The following is an 18,723-nucleotide window of genomic DNA, read 5'->3' as shown; positions in this document are numbered from 1 at the left end:
TGGCACACCAATTGTCACTTCAAAGGATTTTTCGCATCCTTGACTACATCTGGTTCCTTCAGAGGCTGCTCTAGATGCAAAACAGATATGCTGTGAACTAAAATCTACTTCACAATGTAATGTTACCATTATTTGTTAACATCTTGCTCTACTATTTATTGGTTTTTGGTTCAGCATAATTTGCTGCACACAACCATACAGACCTGATGCAGTTTATTCAGCTCCTGTACTGCAGTTTTTTCTCCTCTAGCTGCAAGTGAACTGATTTCAGCAGTTATCTGAACATTGACCCATTTCATCTGGGGCTAACATGAAATTTTGAAAGGAGCCATGTAACATTGAACAAATCACCATAAAGAATTCACAGGTTCATTGATGGCAATACTTTTTATTAGAAAGAGTAACAAAGTGCTTTCCATAGAATTCACTTCATACAGAGTTTTTAAGAAATATGATTTTTCCTTTTTATATGGACAGTTTTGATGTGGTGATTTTTCAGTGCAAACAGGGTTCTCCAAGATTCTCCTGCACGTGGAGTTTCTTCTCTATACACAGTAGTTCAAACATTTATGCATTTGGTAGGTGTGAAATAGTACTGAAGAGTCCATCCTTTAAAAAAACGAGGTTATGTAAAACGCTTTCCATGTCACGCTAACCAACAGAAACTGCATCGTTTGTTGTTCAACACAGATTTAAGGGACATAATTCCTTCATACAGTCCTACACACAGATGCATAAAGGTGCTTTCAGTTCTATCAAGAACAATAACATTTAACACCATAAATAACATTATCAACTTTTACTCTATAGGCAACAGTGAAATTGACTTTTTTTTTTTAAATTAACCTTCTGCTTTTTAGCTAGGGACATCCTTTGAGCACTTGGTGCTTCCTCTGCCTTGCAGCTACATCTGGATGGAATGAAGAATACAAGGCAATGACTGTTCACCCATTTCCTCTTTGTTTTGACACACATTTATGACCAGATTTTTTTGGACACATATATGCATCGTTTCACCGCATTCCATTTTGCACTCTTTATGTCTGATTCTAACTCAGTCCCCCTTTTTCCTTAGCCCCTCTTTCCTTTCCTGCAAATGAGAGGGAGATAATATAGTAATTGCACAAAATTAGGACAGACAATTCAGTATAAGTTCTTATATATGAGGGAATGTATGAACAGGAGAGGGGTATTTTCCATGCAATACATTATTTTTCTTTTTCCACTTTCAGTCAACCTAACACTATTAGGAGGATTATTCTTTCAGATTTTTAAAAATGAAAAACTTCCATGAAGAACAAGACATAGCAAGTTACCCTTAAGAGAAACCACACAAGACATTCACTATACACAATCTCAGTCCAAAAGCTACTTTTCCCCACAGTACATGTATAACATGAACAGCGAACAACCAACTGAAATGAATTCATGAGTGCAACAGTCACAGTTATGCATATATTAAAAGGTTACACACATATAAACAATGTCCTCACTGAAGCTGTTGGTCACACTCACGATTCACCGTTCCCCATTCCATATGTACAGAGCAAGATCACCACCTCAAGGAAATACCACATGCCATCTCACAGCACAGCCTCTATACACAAGAGTACTACTGCAACAAGAGTATCACAGAGACACTTTTTCCTACAGGATGAAAGGAATTAGATGAGACCCTCTGAACAGTAACTGGATTGTGGGAAGAAAGAAAGAACATTTTTTTTTTTTACTTTTAATGACAGGATGCTTTTGTAGTACAGTCCTTACACAGGAGAAGAATACACATAAAACCACCATTCTATCTATACAAATTACGCAGAGGGGTAAACAGATGTTCTGCTTCTAGGGGACTTGAAACAAACTCAAAGTTTACCCCTAGGCACTTTAGAGCACAGAGCTCCTGCCTCTGAGTTCAGCCTGTACTTGCTGTTTGCTTTGGGTCTTCCAGATGAGAACAACAAATCCCTGCATCCAGAAACACCTTCTGTTGTCCAACATTTCCCTGCTACAAGTGTAACTATTTAACTATGTGCCAATCAACACGGGTTGCCATCTGACCACAGAGCTGGGGCCTCAGTCCCACTTCCCTGCAGTCCTGATGGTTCAGCAAAGCCTCTCAGATCCACAGTCAAGGTCATCTGAAGATCCAGACAGGTAACCTGGCTCCTCAGAAGGTAACTACATGTTCATTAGAAACGCACAGAGACATGTCTAAAGATGGCATTTCAGTACATAAAGACTTTAAAGGAGCTGGGCCTTCATGTTTACTGCCCTAAATAACAATTATTTCCCTAACAGGAAAGTCCATAAGGACTGGGGCCAGAGGCCCTGGAAATAGAGCCTAGCAGTCAACATGGTCCATGCAGGCATAAAGCTGGCCTTGAGAATCCAGTTGCAGGACTGGGACCATACAGAAACTTCCCCTAACTTCAAAAATCTCTGAATAAGACAGCATTTTCAACTAATTGATTGTTGATCTAATTTATTGTTCTTTAGGAAAAAGTCACTGCAAAAGTTTAAGTAATTTTCTGTAAATTTCACATCTCCTATTACATTTCTTTCAGTAAATATATAATTTCACTGGACCATAGATTAAGTCAATTCTGCAATTTAATTTAAGTTTCTTAGTAAAAGTAATGTACACCAATTATTAAATTGGCAGCCTATTTAGTAGTAGTATTAAAGTAGAAGTACTAAAGATTCTGTTTCATTTTACTGTTTTTCTTCAAACCTGGAAATATTCAGTACACCCCTGGTGTGGCCCCTGGGGAGTCAGAGTGAAGTATATACCCTATTCCCTAATTTGTGTGGCCCATGACATATACCTATAGGTAGGCATTTTTTGTTGCCCAGTGTGGAAACGAATCAGTTAAGATTACTAAATAAAATGACCACCTGGTTTCAACTACATTCTTGCCCTGCATGAGGAAACAGATCTGGTTTGCTGACGTGAGCAAGGCTTTAGCTGATGTGGGCCCACACTGCAAAACCAGGGAAGCATTAAGAGATCTAGTCTGATATCTGGTTGTTCAGACACTTCACACACCACCCAGAGGAAGCAGACAACATCCTAGCACTGCTGTCTGGAATGGCAACTCTCCAACACTGCAGCTGAAACTACCTACAAACTCCATGAATTATCCAAATATTTATGTTAAGAAGGAGGGCTGGGGGAAAGAGCAAGTACAAAAAATAAAGAAAGAAAAATAGCAGCAGGAGCTGAGTACATTTCAAAAAAACAAGGCAGAGCTGCATTACACCACTTGGCCAATGTAGGACTGCAATTTCTCCTTAACAACAGCTGAAGCCTTGTGTGCAGTCACTAATATTAGTATAAGAGCATTTTGCTGGTATAGCTTGTTTCTTAGGGGAAAGCTTACTATAAACTATACAAACAAAAGATGCTTTTGTGAATATTTGTCACTGTAGTTTGTTTCTAAACCTCCCTTGTGCAGACGCAGCTTTTCAGCAGAACACTAACAAATTATGCAGATTCAGGGAACAAACAGAACATAAGCCTCCCCCAACAGTGAAACAGGACACTCACATCGAGTATCCTCTTAAAATCAGCAGGAAATTTTCACTATACAAAGCAAGAAGATGGGGAGACGAGAGTGGACAACAAAAAGCCAGTGTTTGGGCTAAGGCCCCAAGAGTGCAGAAAACAGTACATTTGACACCATTATATTACAAACATCTCCTTTCCCCATACCCCCTAAAGATGTAAGAGGGCACTGCTGATTTGGCTTAAAATGCATAATTTTAGTCCTCCTCACCTCAAATGTTGGAATTTCAGCAATTTGAAGCATTGCAGCTTTTGATATGCTGCCCATTTACTTTAAACACATAAATCCACTGACATAGTGATGGTGTAGAAATACATAATCTGAACAGTATCTATATAAAATTTTACTGTTGTACATAAATAATGACAAGGCACAGAACAGCAACCAGTCCAAGAGCTTGTAGGCCAAGAAACCAGAGCATAACCCAGAAGAATATAATTATTACAGGTTCTACTATCCGTTCTCCAAAGTACATCCTTGTGAAGCCTATTCTGATAAGGCTTTTGTTTAGTTCGCCGAAGAGAGTCCCCATCTTTTTATAGTCATCTATTACAGGTTCTGTGGTGTGGTTCCTTTGCTCTTGCTGGACCTGTGGACAGAAGACAAAATAAGGAAATATGTTGTACAATCTTATTGCTGTCATTATGAACAAGTCTCATCTATTTCTGTTTGAATGCATAAAACTAAGATACACATGCAATAAATTTATTCCTTAAATCAAGATATTGAAAATGCTATGTAGCTTGTGACTTTGGCACAATGTTAACGATGTCACTTTTCCAAACCTGGGACACTAAAGTACTGCTACAAACATATGATAGCCTGTCTCCCCTCGAGACACCAGTCTAGAGGGGTAAAGCTCTCCTGCAGGTCACACATCTTACCTGTCTGTGCAACCTGTCTGTGGTTGTCAGGACAAACAAAGTGGAATGAAATGCCAGTAATTTCAGGGAGGGGATTTAGTTGAAGTAGATTTGTTATAAATTATTTCCAGAATATCTTCAGAACCACAAGAATGATACAAAACTATTAAACATGAACTATGAAGTATTTCACACCGAAGCACAAGGGAACTGAAGGGCTACTATCACTGCTGAAAGAAGGGCATAGGACTCAACTAGCAAGGTGACAAACATCTATCCCAATGTTGATGTAAGAAGCCATGCAAGTCAGGCAAAGGAAGGCAGACCAAAGGCCTGCACAGATGCAAAGTAGTGGTACAAAAAAGCAAAGGGGAGGGGAAATAAGTGCTGGACTTTTTGCAAAGTGAACAGTGGTGGAACAAACGCATAGGAAGGCAGAAGACCATCTTTAGATGAAGATATCACAGAGTTAAATATCACTTCAGAAAATGTGAATGTTTCAACATGTAAATTGCAACTAGATAAGAGGTTGAGATCTCTCATTTCCCAGTGTCCAGAGATCCTTTGCACAAAACCTTATTGTCTTGTGTTTGCGTATGACAGGACGAACGTGTTTTAAAGAGGATGAACGTAAGTCTCCTAATGTTTCCATTAGGCAGCAATGAAAGCACATGAAGCAAGTACTCATCAATATTTCAGTTGACTGATCAATGGGTCCTACAAATTGCCTGCAAACTCTATGGGCAATTAGCCTACTCCCAGATTCAAAGCAAACATGTTCTGTCTTCAAGGATGAAAGCTATTCTGCATCCCTTGTTACATGGCATGGCCTTGGTAGAGAAACAGAAATTCCCTCCCACAGCAGTGCCAGGCTCTCCACTAGAGAGCAAGTAACAAAGTGAATTCCCATTCCCACAGAAGAACATCCAGCAAAGACCAAAGGAAGACTACTGTTTTTCTAGGCCAGACTTTAGGCCACGATGCAGAACCTGCCTGCTGAGTGAAGGCTGGGTGAAGCTCCACAGCTGCTACTGAAAAAAATCCCCAACAAAACCCCAACAGTCCCTCAGTTGAGAGTGCTTGGATATTTTTTTATGTGCTCATCCATAAAGAGTCTGGTTTAAGCTTCAGTACAGAATCCCAGAAAGGGAGGGGTGCAGGAAGCCTAAATAGTAACATGTTCATAACTAATTCATAACTAACATTGTGTTCACTCTTTCTGCGGTTCTACACAAGAGCCTGAGTGTGGAGAACTGCAGGACTGGAGGTTACGTACAGCCAGACACCCCCTCGTCTCCTTTCAGTCTGCTTCTCAAACCCAGATCATTTTCTCCTCCTTACTGGGTGTGGAAACTCCAGTTTTCAGCATTTTGGCTTTAACTGTGCTTTATTTAATTCAAATAAATGTTGACTCGTTAATTCCAGTGTTTCAAGATTAGTCTCTTCCGGAAAGGCAGAGCCTCTTGTGAGCTCCTGCAGACTAGGCAGGGCTGGGAACACAATGTTACTACAGGAACTCTCATCTCTCCATTCCCAAAAACCACAGGGAGCCAAACAAGCTAAGTGGTATTTTGATCAAAACAACTAGGGAAAAGAGAAAGGATGTGCCAGGAAGGGAAAATATATTTATTTGCATCTTGCATACAGAGACCAGAGGGAGCATATGCCTGTGGGACGAGGGCAGAGGGGATCAGAGCGCAGCTCCCAGCTCGTGTCAAGTGCTGCAGAGATCACTTCTGAGAGAAACAGTCTGCAGGAAAAATCACTACATTTTCTAGCAAAGTAGCCAGTGAGAGGGAAACAAATGCATCACCTCCTTGCCTCTGGATTGCTAGTGGTACTAACAAAGGCTCCTGGGAGCCTTTGCAAAGAGCAAGCCCAGTGCAGCACTGGTCAGGAGGCCACCAGCAGGAATGTGTCTGCAAGCTCCTCTGCAAGCTCCATCTCACTGGGCTAAGCATGATTAACTCTACGTGACCACGCTGACAACATCTCTCCTGGTACGAGGCAACTGTAGGACATGGGATTTCGCTTGCAGCCCCTCCTGCTTTGATAAGGTAACAGCAAGGACTGCACGCAGTCTCTTAAGCAGGGTACAGAGTGAATTCCACCTCACTTAGGCAGTCCAGGTCTTTTTGATTTTTTATTTACCTCACCCTCGCCTTCTCAAACAAGGGTAGATTCATTAATTCCTAAAGTGATTATGCAAAGGCAGATTCCAGGTACAGAGACTGACAAGTATGTGTTTAATTACGGAACAAGTGTCAAATTTTCCCAAATATTTTCAATAGCTTACAAAACCTTTCAAAATGATCGTGAAGATTCTCAAGACTTCAAAGTCTGCTTCAGTTAATTCAGGCTGAATACATCTTGCTTCAGGCAACTCAGCAAAAAGCAAGCGAAGCTGAAAATATGATCAGCCGTGAAACACTGATGGCATGTTCTTCTTTGCTATTGCATAATAATTTACATGCTGAGCAAATACCTTTCTTCTGAGGTGTAGCTAAAATAGAGCTATTAGGGCAAATACTCCAGATCACTAAAGATTGTTAAATAAGCTTAACACCGCAGCTAGAATTTTTCTCACTAATTTTCAAGGCAACAGTAAAATGGCACGCAATCCCATATATGTGCCAGTAGCTCTCAAACCATAGCCTCAGAACCAAATACTTTTTTTTTCCCCCCAAAGTACTTTTCTAAACATTTTTAGAAATTGACCATCTTTAGCAAACACACAGTTCCCAGCTGACTCTTAATTTTTACAGAACTATTTTCACAGGGCTATTTTCATACTAAATCTTGCTGAATCAATCAGCCTGAAGCCAGACAGACACTACCATAAAGAAAAAATGCTGAGAGAGAAATGTACCCATTCCGAGCAGCTGCACCCCCCCCCCCCCTACAAAACAAAACTTCCTCATTTAAAAACACAAGAAGTTTCTGTTTCAAAGTTGCTAGTTTCAAAAATCAACAACCCAGCCTTGGCTTCATAACTTTTAAGAATCATTTCTGTGAGGGAATTTCTTTGCCTGCAAGTAGCTCCAGAGAAAGCATGCTTTTTCCAGGCCTTCCCAGCAGCTCTTCTCCTTATAGCTAACGTGTACTTTGCAGGGGACACCCCCAGACTTCATCTGCCACAATGCAGGAGGAAATGTAAGAGAGAGACACTTCAACTGCACTAGTTTGTTTGCCTTTCCTCACTCTTTGAACACAGGAGCGACAAAGAAATGCAAAGGGACTGGGGAACAGAAGTGCAGCCAGAGATATAGATGGATATAGATTAATGCATGCCCAAAATATCTCCTGAAAAGAGCAGTACTGTCTCCCCAACTTCTCTCTCCTCCTTCCTCCAGTTGGCTGAAAGACACTAAATACACACATATAGTATTATTCCTGAAGGATAAAGGAGAATGGGGCTTTCCTGAGCGAATAAATCTAAATAGGAATGTATTAGAAATGCTGATTGCATTTGTTTCCTAACCTAATGTTTCTTATCAAATTACTGTAATGAATTACTTCTTACTGTAATTTAAATAAATTTTACATCAAAGATTTTATTTTAGACTTACTGGGATCACCTAGTCTGGATCTACCCTCTGCCAGTTTGAAGTCATTCCCCCTTGTCCTATCCCTACATGCCCTTGTAAAAAGTCCCTCTCCAAATCTCTTGTAGCCTCCCTTAGGTACTGGAAGGTGTTATAAGGTCTCGCTGGAGCCTTCTCTTCTCCAGGCTGAACAGCCCCAGCTCTCTCAGCCTGTCTTCACAAGAGAGGTGCTCCAGACCTCGAAGCATCTTCATGGTCCTCCTCTGGACTCACTCCAGCAGGTCCATGTCTTTCCTGTGCTGGGGGCTCCACAGCTGGATGCAGTACTCCATACTCAATTTCATATTTGGTTTCTGTTTTTTTACTTTACTTAAAAACAGAGTTATCATATGGAACAGAAGGGGAAGAATCTGATCTGCCCTACTGCTTAGCATACACAATGTCCTTTGCAAGCCCGCTGGTACATGAAGCTGCCCATCAAGCCCCCCATTTCCTCGTGTCTTTTCAGATATTTGGTATTATAAAATTTCCCTCCGTATTCGAAATGGCACATTTTCATCAGCAAAGCCATTGTCTGCTGTCTTCCACTGTTTACTGGCAGAAAGTCAGAACTTGAAGGTCCAAACTCCAAAAAACTGTATACAGGAACCTGGTAACTAAATTTTCCCAGTTTTTATGGCCAAATGGCTTAGGGGCTTTGATACTTTAGGGAGAACCATAACGTGCCCTCTCAGATTTGATGCAGGATGCCATAAAATCGCCTTCTTTTCAGAATTAAACTCTATAAGGATGTCAGAGAGGAGATACTAAGCCCAAGTTCTGTCTGCTTCCAACACAGCTGATGTTCCTACATCCCTGAAGTGCTTCTGAAAAAATCCCCCACGTAATTGAATGTTTTCCTTGACTAGCTTTAAAACGACAGAGAAGGTAAAGTCAACTCATCCTGCTGAACCCAACTAACATCCGGTTGTGGCTTTACCAGTTATGTTTGTCATCAACACAACACACAAAATTCCCTGTGTTCTGACCACTAACTACCCTTGCTTATGGCAAACTTCCACCACATTCACTCAAATGCACTGCTTCCTAAATTCAGGAAAGCACATGGTATGTCACGAGCAGAGGCCACTTCACACCAGTCTGACAGGAGGATCCTTTTCTTGCTTATTCCCTTCCTATCAAGGGGTGTTGATCATGCAGACACATGAGATCCCATTGGAACATTGTCCCCCTGGAAAGAAGCCATCTTTGCAAGGAGTCATGTGCTACTAAGTGGGAGAGAAGGATAAAGTTAGGCACTGACCTTTTCACAATGGCTTAAGACTGATCCCTGTCTGCATCTCCTAAGTGTAATGTAGCCAATGTAAGGTCTTTTCCTCTCAAATTGCTGGGAGCACACAGTTCCTGCCTCAGACCATTTGCAGATCACACCAAGGCAAGTAAGTCTGCCAAGCTCTTGGAGGATGCAGAACACAAATGGATCTGAAGGGGACAAGAGCCTCACTTGGGAAGTTATTTTCCTGTGGCTAGATCAAAAAGAGCATGGAAGCCCAGATTTAGCATTTATTCTTTTCTGCTGGGAGGACTGAACAGCTGTAAAGTAACCACAAGGAGTCTCAGTCCTGTAACCTCATCACTGCACTAGCTGTGGGGAGAACAGGTATGGTTATGGTCTTTCGGGTATTTCACCTGATTAAGCAGCAGCTTGGTCCACGGTTTTCCACACTCAGCCTAAGGATCTTGTGATGGCATGTTTAGTTTGGGATTTTTTTGTGTGTGTAGAAAAAAACCCCAAGTAACTGATTTGAGTGAAATAAGTTCAACTGCTTTTGTTCTGTGGGAGGAAATAGATGAACATAAGAAACCTGTACCACTTGAAGATTCAGGGTATTTTGTTAGAAAAAGAAAATAAAAATCCATTCAACTACTCTGAAGGTATAAGATCCATCAAACCAAACCAAATAGCATTCTTCTATTTTTCATGACTAATGAATTGAAGAAACCTCAACAACCTTCTCTTGCTCAGACAACTTGAAAAATTCCCCCCCACACTCAACAATAGCACTAAGCTGAGTACAAGTCCATCATTTTCTCTTTTCCTGCATCATCTGCCTGAAACAGGATTAGACAAATGTGAACTCCAACAATGGGGGAGAAATGTCCAATGGATTGGGAAAATAATTACTCTCCACGTAAAAACATTATTTTACAGTCAAAAAGTGCTGCTGGGCAAAGAAGGTAAAGAGAGAGGACACAAAGGTATATACAATATCCATCTTCCCACACAAAAAAGCAGCAGCATCTCCAAATTGTTTGACGTACCTCAGATCACAATTCATCACATGTACAGTTATAAAAGAAAGAAAAAGGAATGGCACATTTAAGAGACTTATTTCCACATTAGATAGAAAAGAAACCCCTTTTGAGTTTTGTAGTAAACGTGTTTAACATCATCTAAATGAAATCTTAAGAAAAAACTGCAATAAAGAAAACACGGGGATATCACATTTACGTACCCACATGCACATTTCACCTTTTTTTTTCAAGTAAAATGTTTCCTCTGCACGATTTAACTGCTCACTATCTATTTTACTCCAGTTGTGGTTATTTTTACTCCAGGGAACAGGTGGTGTGTCTGCTAGCTGAAGCCCACAGACACTTAAATGTCAAAAAAGCCAGTGAGATACGACTTAATGGACATGCTAACTTACTGGAAAATACTCGTATATTTTTGAAAGCTGGGACATTAATGTTCAGAAGCGAGTGCATCACAGAGTCATCTGTTTTTAGAGGATGCAAACTAAAACTGAAAGCACTTTAGGACCAACCTTAAGGAAAATACAAGACGAAAGTGAGCAGATGAGAGAGACCAGGATGGAAGAAACCACAAGCTCCCTCCCCTCCAAAACAAAGAGACCAAGTTCTGCTGGGTGCAGATGGGGATACGTATCAGCCGACACACAGCTACAAGTATTTGATAGTTGAATAACCAGCCATTTTAGTCCTGGAGGAACGAATCACTCGGTACTAAAATCTTGCTGGTACTCAGCCATCTGACTGTCCAGTGTATTGCCACGGACAGGCTTTGGAGATCTGCAGTGAACAGCAAATTCCCAGGTCACGACCTCCTCTTTCGCCAAACCACCGCCTCATCCCATCACAGGGCACCAGCACAAAACCCTGCCAACGCACTGGTTGGGTGGGTGCAGGCTTTCTGCTTCCTACTCCTCCACATATGCAAAAGAGACAGTTTCGTTACTAGTAACACCTGGCATGTGATCAGGATTTCACCCTGCTTTCCTACACTTAAAAGGTAACTTATGTTCAATTAAAAGAAAGTGAAATTTGCCCAAGAAGGGCAAATAATTTTATTGGAAAAGTTTCTGATTTTCTTCCTCTTCCACTACAGCAGGAAATAAAACCAGTATCCCTTTGTATCCTTTGCTAGCATAAAACTAACAATTAGTATTTAACCTTGGAAATGTAAGCAGTAAAAAGATTTTGATATTCAGCCAACAGACTATTAAGACAACAAAATCAATTTCAACTGTCTGGAGGAAAAAAAAAACAAACAAGGTTCATTTCTCCGGGCTAATTTTAATCTGATATTTAAGTATGAAAAGATTAATAGATTAGGAAATGAGAAAAAAAAACATACCTCACTTCCAAATGAAAAACAAGATAGAAAAAAACTAAGTTTAACTTGTTCCTCTGAGAAAAAGAAGCAAATGCAAGAAAAGTAGCAAAAAATCTTTATACCAAAAGCACTGTACAGCAGCTACCAATAAAAGTGACATACTTAGAAGAAGTTTAAATAGAAAGATTCCAAACCGAAGATTGGGTTAACATTCATTTTACAGCAGGAATCTAGACATCATTTATAAAATTGAGACAAGATGTTTCTATAGAAACAAGCAATAACATAAGAAAAGCAACAGCACTGGATTCCCCTTAGTCAGCCTTTACAGCAACTCAAGTTTAGAATCAACAGTTGCTGGAACAAACTTCAAAATACCAGGAGAGGTTTTGTGCACAGGAGATGAAAAGGCTTTTCCAGATACTTAACTTGTGTATGGGTGGAGCAGAGATGGCTTCAAGAGGAAAAGAGGCTTCGCTTGATAAACACAAAAATAAGTGTTGGAGTCCCATAATTTTGGGAGTAAATTTCCCCACCAAAAGAGCACCAGATAAGAAAGTGTAGAGACGGGAACCTAGCACAGGAGGGTTGTGGGAGAAGAAACCTGCCTGCCTGCATGTTAAGATCTCTCTCTTCTCCATTTTTGGGTGCTGTTTATGCTCCTCCTTATGCTCCTACTACTGTCCCTGTAACTTGATCCCATCCATGCTGCAATTTTACATAGAGACTAGATCAAATGCAGTACTAATTCATCTTTTCCTTACACCTGCAACACTAAATTTCCATAGGATTTTGTTTATCAGGGTTCCCCCACTAAAACTGGTCAGCTTGACCCAGCAAAAGGCTTTCAATCCCTGTATGTTCAGCATGGTTTCAATGCACTGGTTTGCTAAAATGAGACAGCTGTTAATTTTGTCTTATAAAGAAAGGATTTCTATTTGCTTCTATCTCCAGAATACTTTTTTCTTTAAGAAAATGGGATCTTCACATCATTCAAGCAGAGCACGTTATCCTGCTTACTGTAGGCGCTACAGTTATGTTTGAAATGTTGGATTTTTTTTTTCTTCAAATGCTGTCAAGCCTCAGAAAACCCACTAATGCTTTTTAGAAAGTTACTATCACTTATTATTTTGTAGATATGAACCTCTGCAGCAGACTTAAATTATTTGTAGAGCCTGAACAAATTTGGGATTAAGCCTTCCCTGCCTGGTATGACTATTTTCAGAAACAAATCCCAAATGGCAAGCAGGAAAAAACTTCAATTTTCAGATTATCTCATTGTAGAATAAATCAGGAATAGGTTTCTAGCCTTAGGCATCAGTTTCCACATATACAAGCGCACTTCAAAACATTCTCGGCCACTACTGATTTATGACAAACTATACCATTCTGTGCAACACAGCATACATCCATTCTACAGTCTGATGAACAATTAGGCATTTACACAAGGGATACCACAAATGTGTTGATATTATCCTCTAGTTCTGTTTCTGGTCATTCTTCCCATGCTGGAGAAATACTAGTGATACTCGAGACTTATAAAAAAAGTTCAGGACTCGAACATAGTTAAGACACCCAAACCTCCTCAACAAAATTCTCAACAGGAAACCCCCAAGCCCTTTTGTAACAGACCTCTAAATCTGAGGTCATCTATTAGAAGATAAAATACTCCGCTTATAGAAATAAAACACTGTTAAAAATAATAATAAAACATACCAAAGAGTTACAAACTCAAGTTAATGAAAAGGTGATCATCTAAGCTAATTTAATCTACTTTTGAATACATGTATCACATATTAACTCTGCACTTAGACATTTTCTAGAAGCATTGGGTTTACACTTTAACAGCACTTTGGATTCTATGTACGCAAATCCAGTGTGAGGTGGAGATCCCAACCTCACTGAAGCAACTGGGGATTTTGCCATTGCCTTCAACTTTGATTATGAGAAACTAAATCCCATTACTTCCCAGACAGACAGTTTTCAGTCCTGAAGGAAGTCACAGTGCCACAGCTTTCAGGAACTCTGCTGTGATACAGTTTGGCTTCAAATTGCCTATGGACAGAGCAGGTGCTGTGTCTGCTGCTAACACCACCTCATCCCTTGCTGTATGGTATGTGCAAGATGCAGAAGACACAAATGCAGGAGTTTTGCATCACCTTTTATTATTATAACACATACTTTTCTATTCTTATTTCATGGTTTAATTTATAGGTGTTGATGAGATTTAGACTGCACTAATGTGACAGTGGCTAACCTATTTTAGAAAGTGGGTTAGGGAAGGAGATTTGATCCTTATCTGTAGTGATGTTGAGAATACAGGACAATGTGTTTGTCTGACTAATAACTATTAACAGTTAGGAAAAAATTGTGAACTTGCAGGGCGAAGCAGCAATCTGCTCCCACAGCTTCAGCAACAGCTAAATCTTTTGGTGCTTTCATGTACCACTTGTGAAGCCCAGCAGTGCAATAAAGGAGAGGTGGAAGAAACTACCCAGGTTCTGCAGTGCTTTGAAGACTACAGTAAATGTAATTATTTTCATCTTTGCATGCAAACCTACAAAGGATATTAATCAAATTAGCATCCAGTTCAGCTCTCAGATCTAATCACTGAAGTAATTCTAGTCTATTCAAATAATGAATTCCAAAGGCTATGTATAAAATTTAGTTACATATCCTCCCATTTTTTTAAAAAAGTGCATGTCAGTAATTTCACTAAGCATGTCCTTGCTGACACAATAAATAAAAAATTAAACCCAGAGGGTTTGACATTAAATAAGTAGACATTTCCTACAGAGTACTCTTTCTTAGAAAATATTATAGGGTGTATACATTATTATTTAGGTCCTGCTACAGGACCTAAATACAGGAAGGTATTCTTTTAGCATTATGCTACAAGATATGATCTTACACAAACTGAGCTTATTTTGCAGGAAACGGGAAAAACAAATCATACCCAGGTTTGTAGCCTCAGATCCTCACCTAAAAAATCCTCTCAAATAAGGCCAAAGGATTTGCTCTCATGCAGGCTTTACTTCACACCAGCTGAGAGAAGTAAGAATTTACACCAACATCAGAGCAGATTTTGACTCCTTTCTTTTGCACTGCACATACCACTAAGGTGGCGCATGTGAAACAGGAAAACATGAGTTGAGGATCAGAGTCTGTTAACAGTGCAAACACCCTCAGCAAACACAGCGACACTGCTGGGCCTCCATGAGGTACTCTAGTAAGGACTCAGCCTGGAAACAGGATTCCTGCCCGCTGGAACAGCGGTGTTCAGCAACAGCCCTTCCATGAGAGCACAAAAGGGCAGGGGCTACTGATTATTTTGAGAGAAATATCAACACATTCATGAAAGCAAAAGAAGTACAGCACGTGACTAGCCTCGGTGACACAGGAGACCTCCAAGTCAAGCTACATGTCTGTTCTTTTCTTGAACAAGAGAATATGGGACTTTCTGTCAAAGTCTGCAGCAAGTGAACGCACCACCAACTCCTCACCTAGCTTTGCTCTTCCCCACACATAAAAATAAAATACTCCTATTTATTTATCAAATTATGATTAGTTTTTACTGCTATTTTATACAACATTCACATTTTCTATGCATATTAAATAAAGGGAACTCATATTCCTTATTTCTAAATCTAGTTTATTATTTGCCCAGCTGCTGGCACCTCAGTATGCAGAAAAACTATTCCATGCTACAACAGTGAAATATTTCTAGTAAACAGGAAATTTTGTGGCCTATTTAAAATTTCTGCCTTGGTATCCTATTGTTATGCCCCAACTTGTCAGAAAGGGCCAGGATCACTACCTGTATCTGAGAAAAGCCAATAGTTTCTCAACCACGTGTGCCTGTGTCCAACCAAGGAGTACCTTTATACCAACTTCATTTTAAAATGTGTTTAGGGAACATTGGAAGGCAGTTCTTCAGCATGCACCATCCCCTAGAAACACCATCACACTGGTCACTAAGAAGCGGTGGTAACCTGCAGGGAGCAATCTCCTCAGCAAAGAGTTACAACCAGTTTGAGAGAAAGAACAGATGAGATGATCTAATGCAATTTTTTAACGTCTTTTTCCAGGGAAGACAGCAACAAGAACCAGCAAGTATTCCTGACTCTCCTGCGATATCCTGCAGGAGGGCTTAAGGACGCAGAGAGGGGAACAGCTGAGCCTCTCTTGGGTGAGTTTGTCCTTACACTACATTCAGGTATGTGCCCTGCTCTGCACTATTTTTCTAGAGAAAGGGACAAGAAGATGCACTGACTTACGTAAATGGTGACCCAGTGAATTCTCAAGTACCAGCATATTTCACTGGCCCACTTCTAGATGTAATGTCTGGCAAGTACTACCAGACACTTCCAAATATTAAGCTATTTTATCTGTGAAAGGGCTCACTCATGGTTAAGGGGAGAGCATCTTATAAGAATCTTCAACAAAAAATGTTCTTCTTTTCTTTAAATAAAACATCAGTAAAGGTGCATTTAGAGCACTGCCTTTGTCTAAACACCGGGACGATGCTGTCTGCAAAACAAAGGGTACATGGAAAGCCAGTTTACAGTTAACAATAGGGAAACGGTCCTTTCATTCCCTAAGCAAAAAACCCACTTCCGTGCAATAAAGACATAAATTCTGAAGAAAGCAGACAAAAACCAACCAACCAACCAAGCAAAAAAAGAGTTGGTGGTTTTCTCCAATTACAATTTATTAAATTTTAGGAGCAATAAAGAGACTAAAAGCTTAAAATATTCAAGTGAAGGAACACAAGAGCTAAACTACTGGGGAATTCCGGGGATGACAAGAGCACCCCGGTTATTTCCAGCGAGATACACGTGGATGCCGTGCGGGAACCATCTGCTCCCACCCTCTCCCAGCCGAACTAAGCGTCCCGAAGGGAAGAAGGAGGTTCAGGCGGGCCCACCGGGGGGATCCTCCAGCATCACGCGTGGGTAGCCCCACGCAGCTCGGCTGGGTTGCATAAGCCCCGCCGCAATGGAGCGTTACCCGGGAGCGATTCACCCGCGTGGGCTGCACCGGGAACGCCACGGGAGAGGAACCAAGAGGCGTTCACGGATTCCCGCTGCCCGACGGCGGGGCAGCCCCGGGGCCGCCCTCCCAGCCCCCTCGCCGGCTGACACCCACCTGCTCCTCCGGGCGCCGCCGGTGCCGGGCGGCCGCCGCCCCCGCTTCCCGCTCGCATTCCCCGGGCGGCGGCGGTGGTGGCGGCGGCAGCAGCTCCGCCGCCGAGCCCATGGCTCCTCCGGCCGAGCGCAGCCCGCGCTCCCGCCGCTGCCGGGGCGGGACGGGGCCGTCACGGGGCGCGGGGAGCGGCGGGAGGGCGGCGCCGCGGGGAGCGAGGGGCGGCCCCTGGCACGGCCCCGCGCCGGGACTGGGGGGGGCCCGGGGCGGGGAACCTCCTGCTGCCGGGTCCCGAGTGGGACCGGAGAGCTGCTTGCTGCTAGTTCAAGCTGAAAAAAAAACAACAAACCCTACCGAAACCTAAACACCCACTTTCTCAAGCTTTTGTTAAAACCAGGAAGCGCCAGGTGTTAATAAAGCGTTAATTTTAGCACCACTCCCTGTTGGTATGTCCCTGGGGAGGAACGGCTGCCTCTTGGCAGTATGAGGTGTGGCATTTGCTGTTCCTCCCTCGGGAAAGAGGAAACATTGGCCTCGCTCTTCCGAAGGTGCCTGGATCAGGTCCTCTTTCTTTAGAAGGAACTAACACACGCTAGGAAGAAGGAAACACAACAGCTAACCCAGAAGATGAGGCTTGGTGTATGGAGGACTAGATTTAGATTAGGGGATGTTTAGATTGGATATTAGGGAAAAATTTGTCACTGAAAGTGTGGTCAGGCATTGAAACTGGCTGCTCAGGGAAGTGATGGAGTCACTGTCCCTGGAGGTATTTAAAAGATGCATTGATGTGGCACTTGGGGACACGGTTTAGTGGTGACCTTGGCAGTGCTGGGTTAACGGACTCGATGGTCTTAAAGATCTTTTCCAATCTAAATGATCCTCTGATTCTACATCAATAAAGTGCCACTGCACAGGGGTGTATTCAGTTCCCGCTCCAAGCACAACTGTACCTCTATAGAGAGGCCTCGTTCCTGCCAGCCCTGCACATCTTATCCATGCTGTCAAGCCCAGCACAGCACAGGAAGGACGGAGCCTGAAAGTGCAGCTGGATCTCAGTGCATGGCATTCCCAAACTCTAGTGGGACCACTGTCATCACCTTTACGCATCTTTTCTCCTCATCCAGAAGCCAGTTCATGCATTACGGGTGGCGGGTCTGCTTGGCTCAGTTTTCTTTGCACAAGTAATTACTGGAGGTGCTAACAGGTTGCAAGATAGTAGGATTCTGTGCAAATCAGATAGATTAATATTATATGGCTTTTTGGTGACTGTGTAGGTCCCACTGTCATTTGGAGTGAATTCTACCTGCTCTTTGCTTTTTCTGTCATTATTGTTGCCAACAATCAGCAATAGTTGTAGCAAACCTAAAACCATAAAAAAGAACCGCTCAGGGTACTATGGTATAGTCACACCTTCAGGCTACAAGCAAGTATTCTTCATAAGTGTTGAACAATAAACAAGCCACAGCACTTGCCAGGCCCTCAGTTTGGCTGCAGGGGCTGAGGGCCAATGTGGGACAGCTGGGACTGCGCACTTGGGGAAGGGGCCACTGCTCTGCCCTCAGTGCTCCACTTGGCTGTGGCTCCTCATCCTAATGGAGCAGCTGACCTGGCTGCTCCATGAGGTGCAGGGTGGCCAAAAGGAATTTGCCCTGAAGACCTGACTAACTGCTTGCCCATTTATTTCTTAGTAGTGTTTCTTAGGAACAGGGATAAGCTTGATGAAGTATCAAGCTGTTGAAACAGTGCCCATACACCACTGCAGTCTTGTTGGCATGCAAAATTACTGGACACCAGAAAAAAATCCTATGGACTTCACCACCAAGGGCTGTGGTGATATATATCGCAATGTGACTGCTCAGCAGCTGCGTTGTAAAACATCCCCGAGGTTCTCTGCTCTGTGGGCGATTTGTGAAGAAATAAAGTGTCACACATAGTAGTGACATTCAGTAAATGCCTTCTGAAAAAAA

At 42.0% G+C, this 18,723-nt stretch overlaps 1 protein-coding gene across 1 annotated transcript; it reads right to left on the bottom strand.

The window, feature by feature from the left end:
- Positions 1 to 368: 368 nt before the first annotated feature.
- Positions 369 to 16,904, bottom strand: FAM241A (family with sequence similarity 241 member A). The gene is made up of 2 exons (XM_027721708.2): positions 16,760 to 16,904; positions 369 to 4,155 (listed from the first exon to the last, which is right to left on the bottom strand). The coding sequence occupies exons 1-2, from the start codon at positions 16,868 to 16,870 to the stop codon at positions 3,910 to 3,912; spliced, it is 357 nt and encodes a 118-aa protein (XP_027577509.1). The 5' UTR covers positions 16,871 to 16,904; the 3' UTR covers positions 369 to 3,909.
- Positions 16,905 to 18,723: the final 1,819 nt, after the last annotated feature.

Source organism: Pipra filicauda, unplaced genomic scaffold (assembly GCF_003945595.2).
Source record: "Pipra filicauda isolate LSUMZ 115617 unplaced genomic scaffold, ASM394559v2 scaffold17_size4572894_pilon, whole genome shotgun sequence".
NCBI lineage: Eukaryota > Metazoa > Chordata > Aves > Passeriformes > Pipridae > Pipra > Pipra filicauda.
This window is presented reverse-complemented; position numbering and strand designations above follow the sequence as displayed.

What these genes read in the sequence shown, in the direction of transcription:
- FAM241A (XM_027721708.2), bottom strand. Translation starts at nt 16,870, where the DNA reads ATGGGCTCGGCGGCGGAGCTGCTGCCGCCGCCACCACCGCCGCCGCCC. An exon ending in GGCGGCGCCCGGAGGAGCAG is followed by an intron (nt 4,156 to 16,759) that starts GTGGGTGTCAGC and finishes TTCTGTCCACAG; the next exon opens with GTCCAGCAAGAGCAAAGGAA.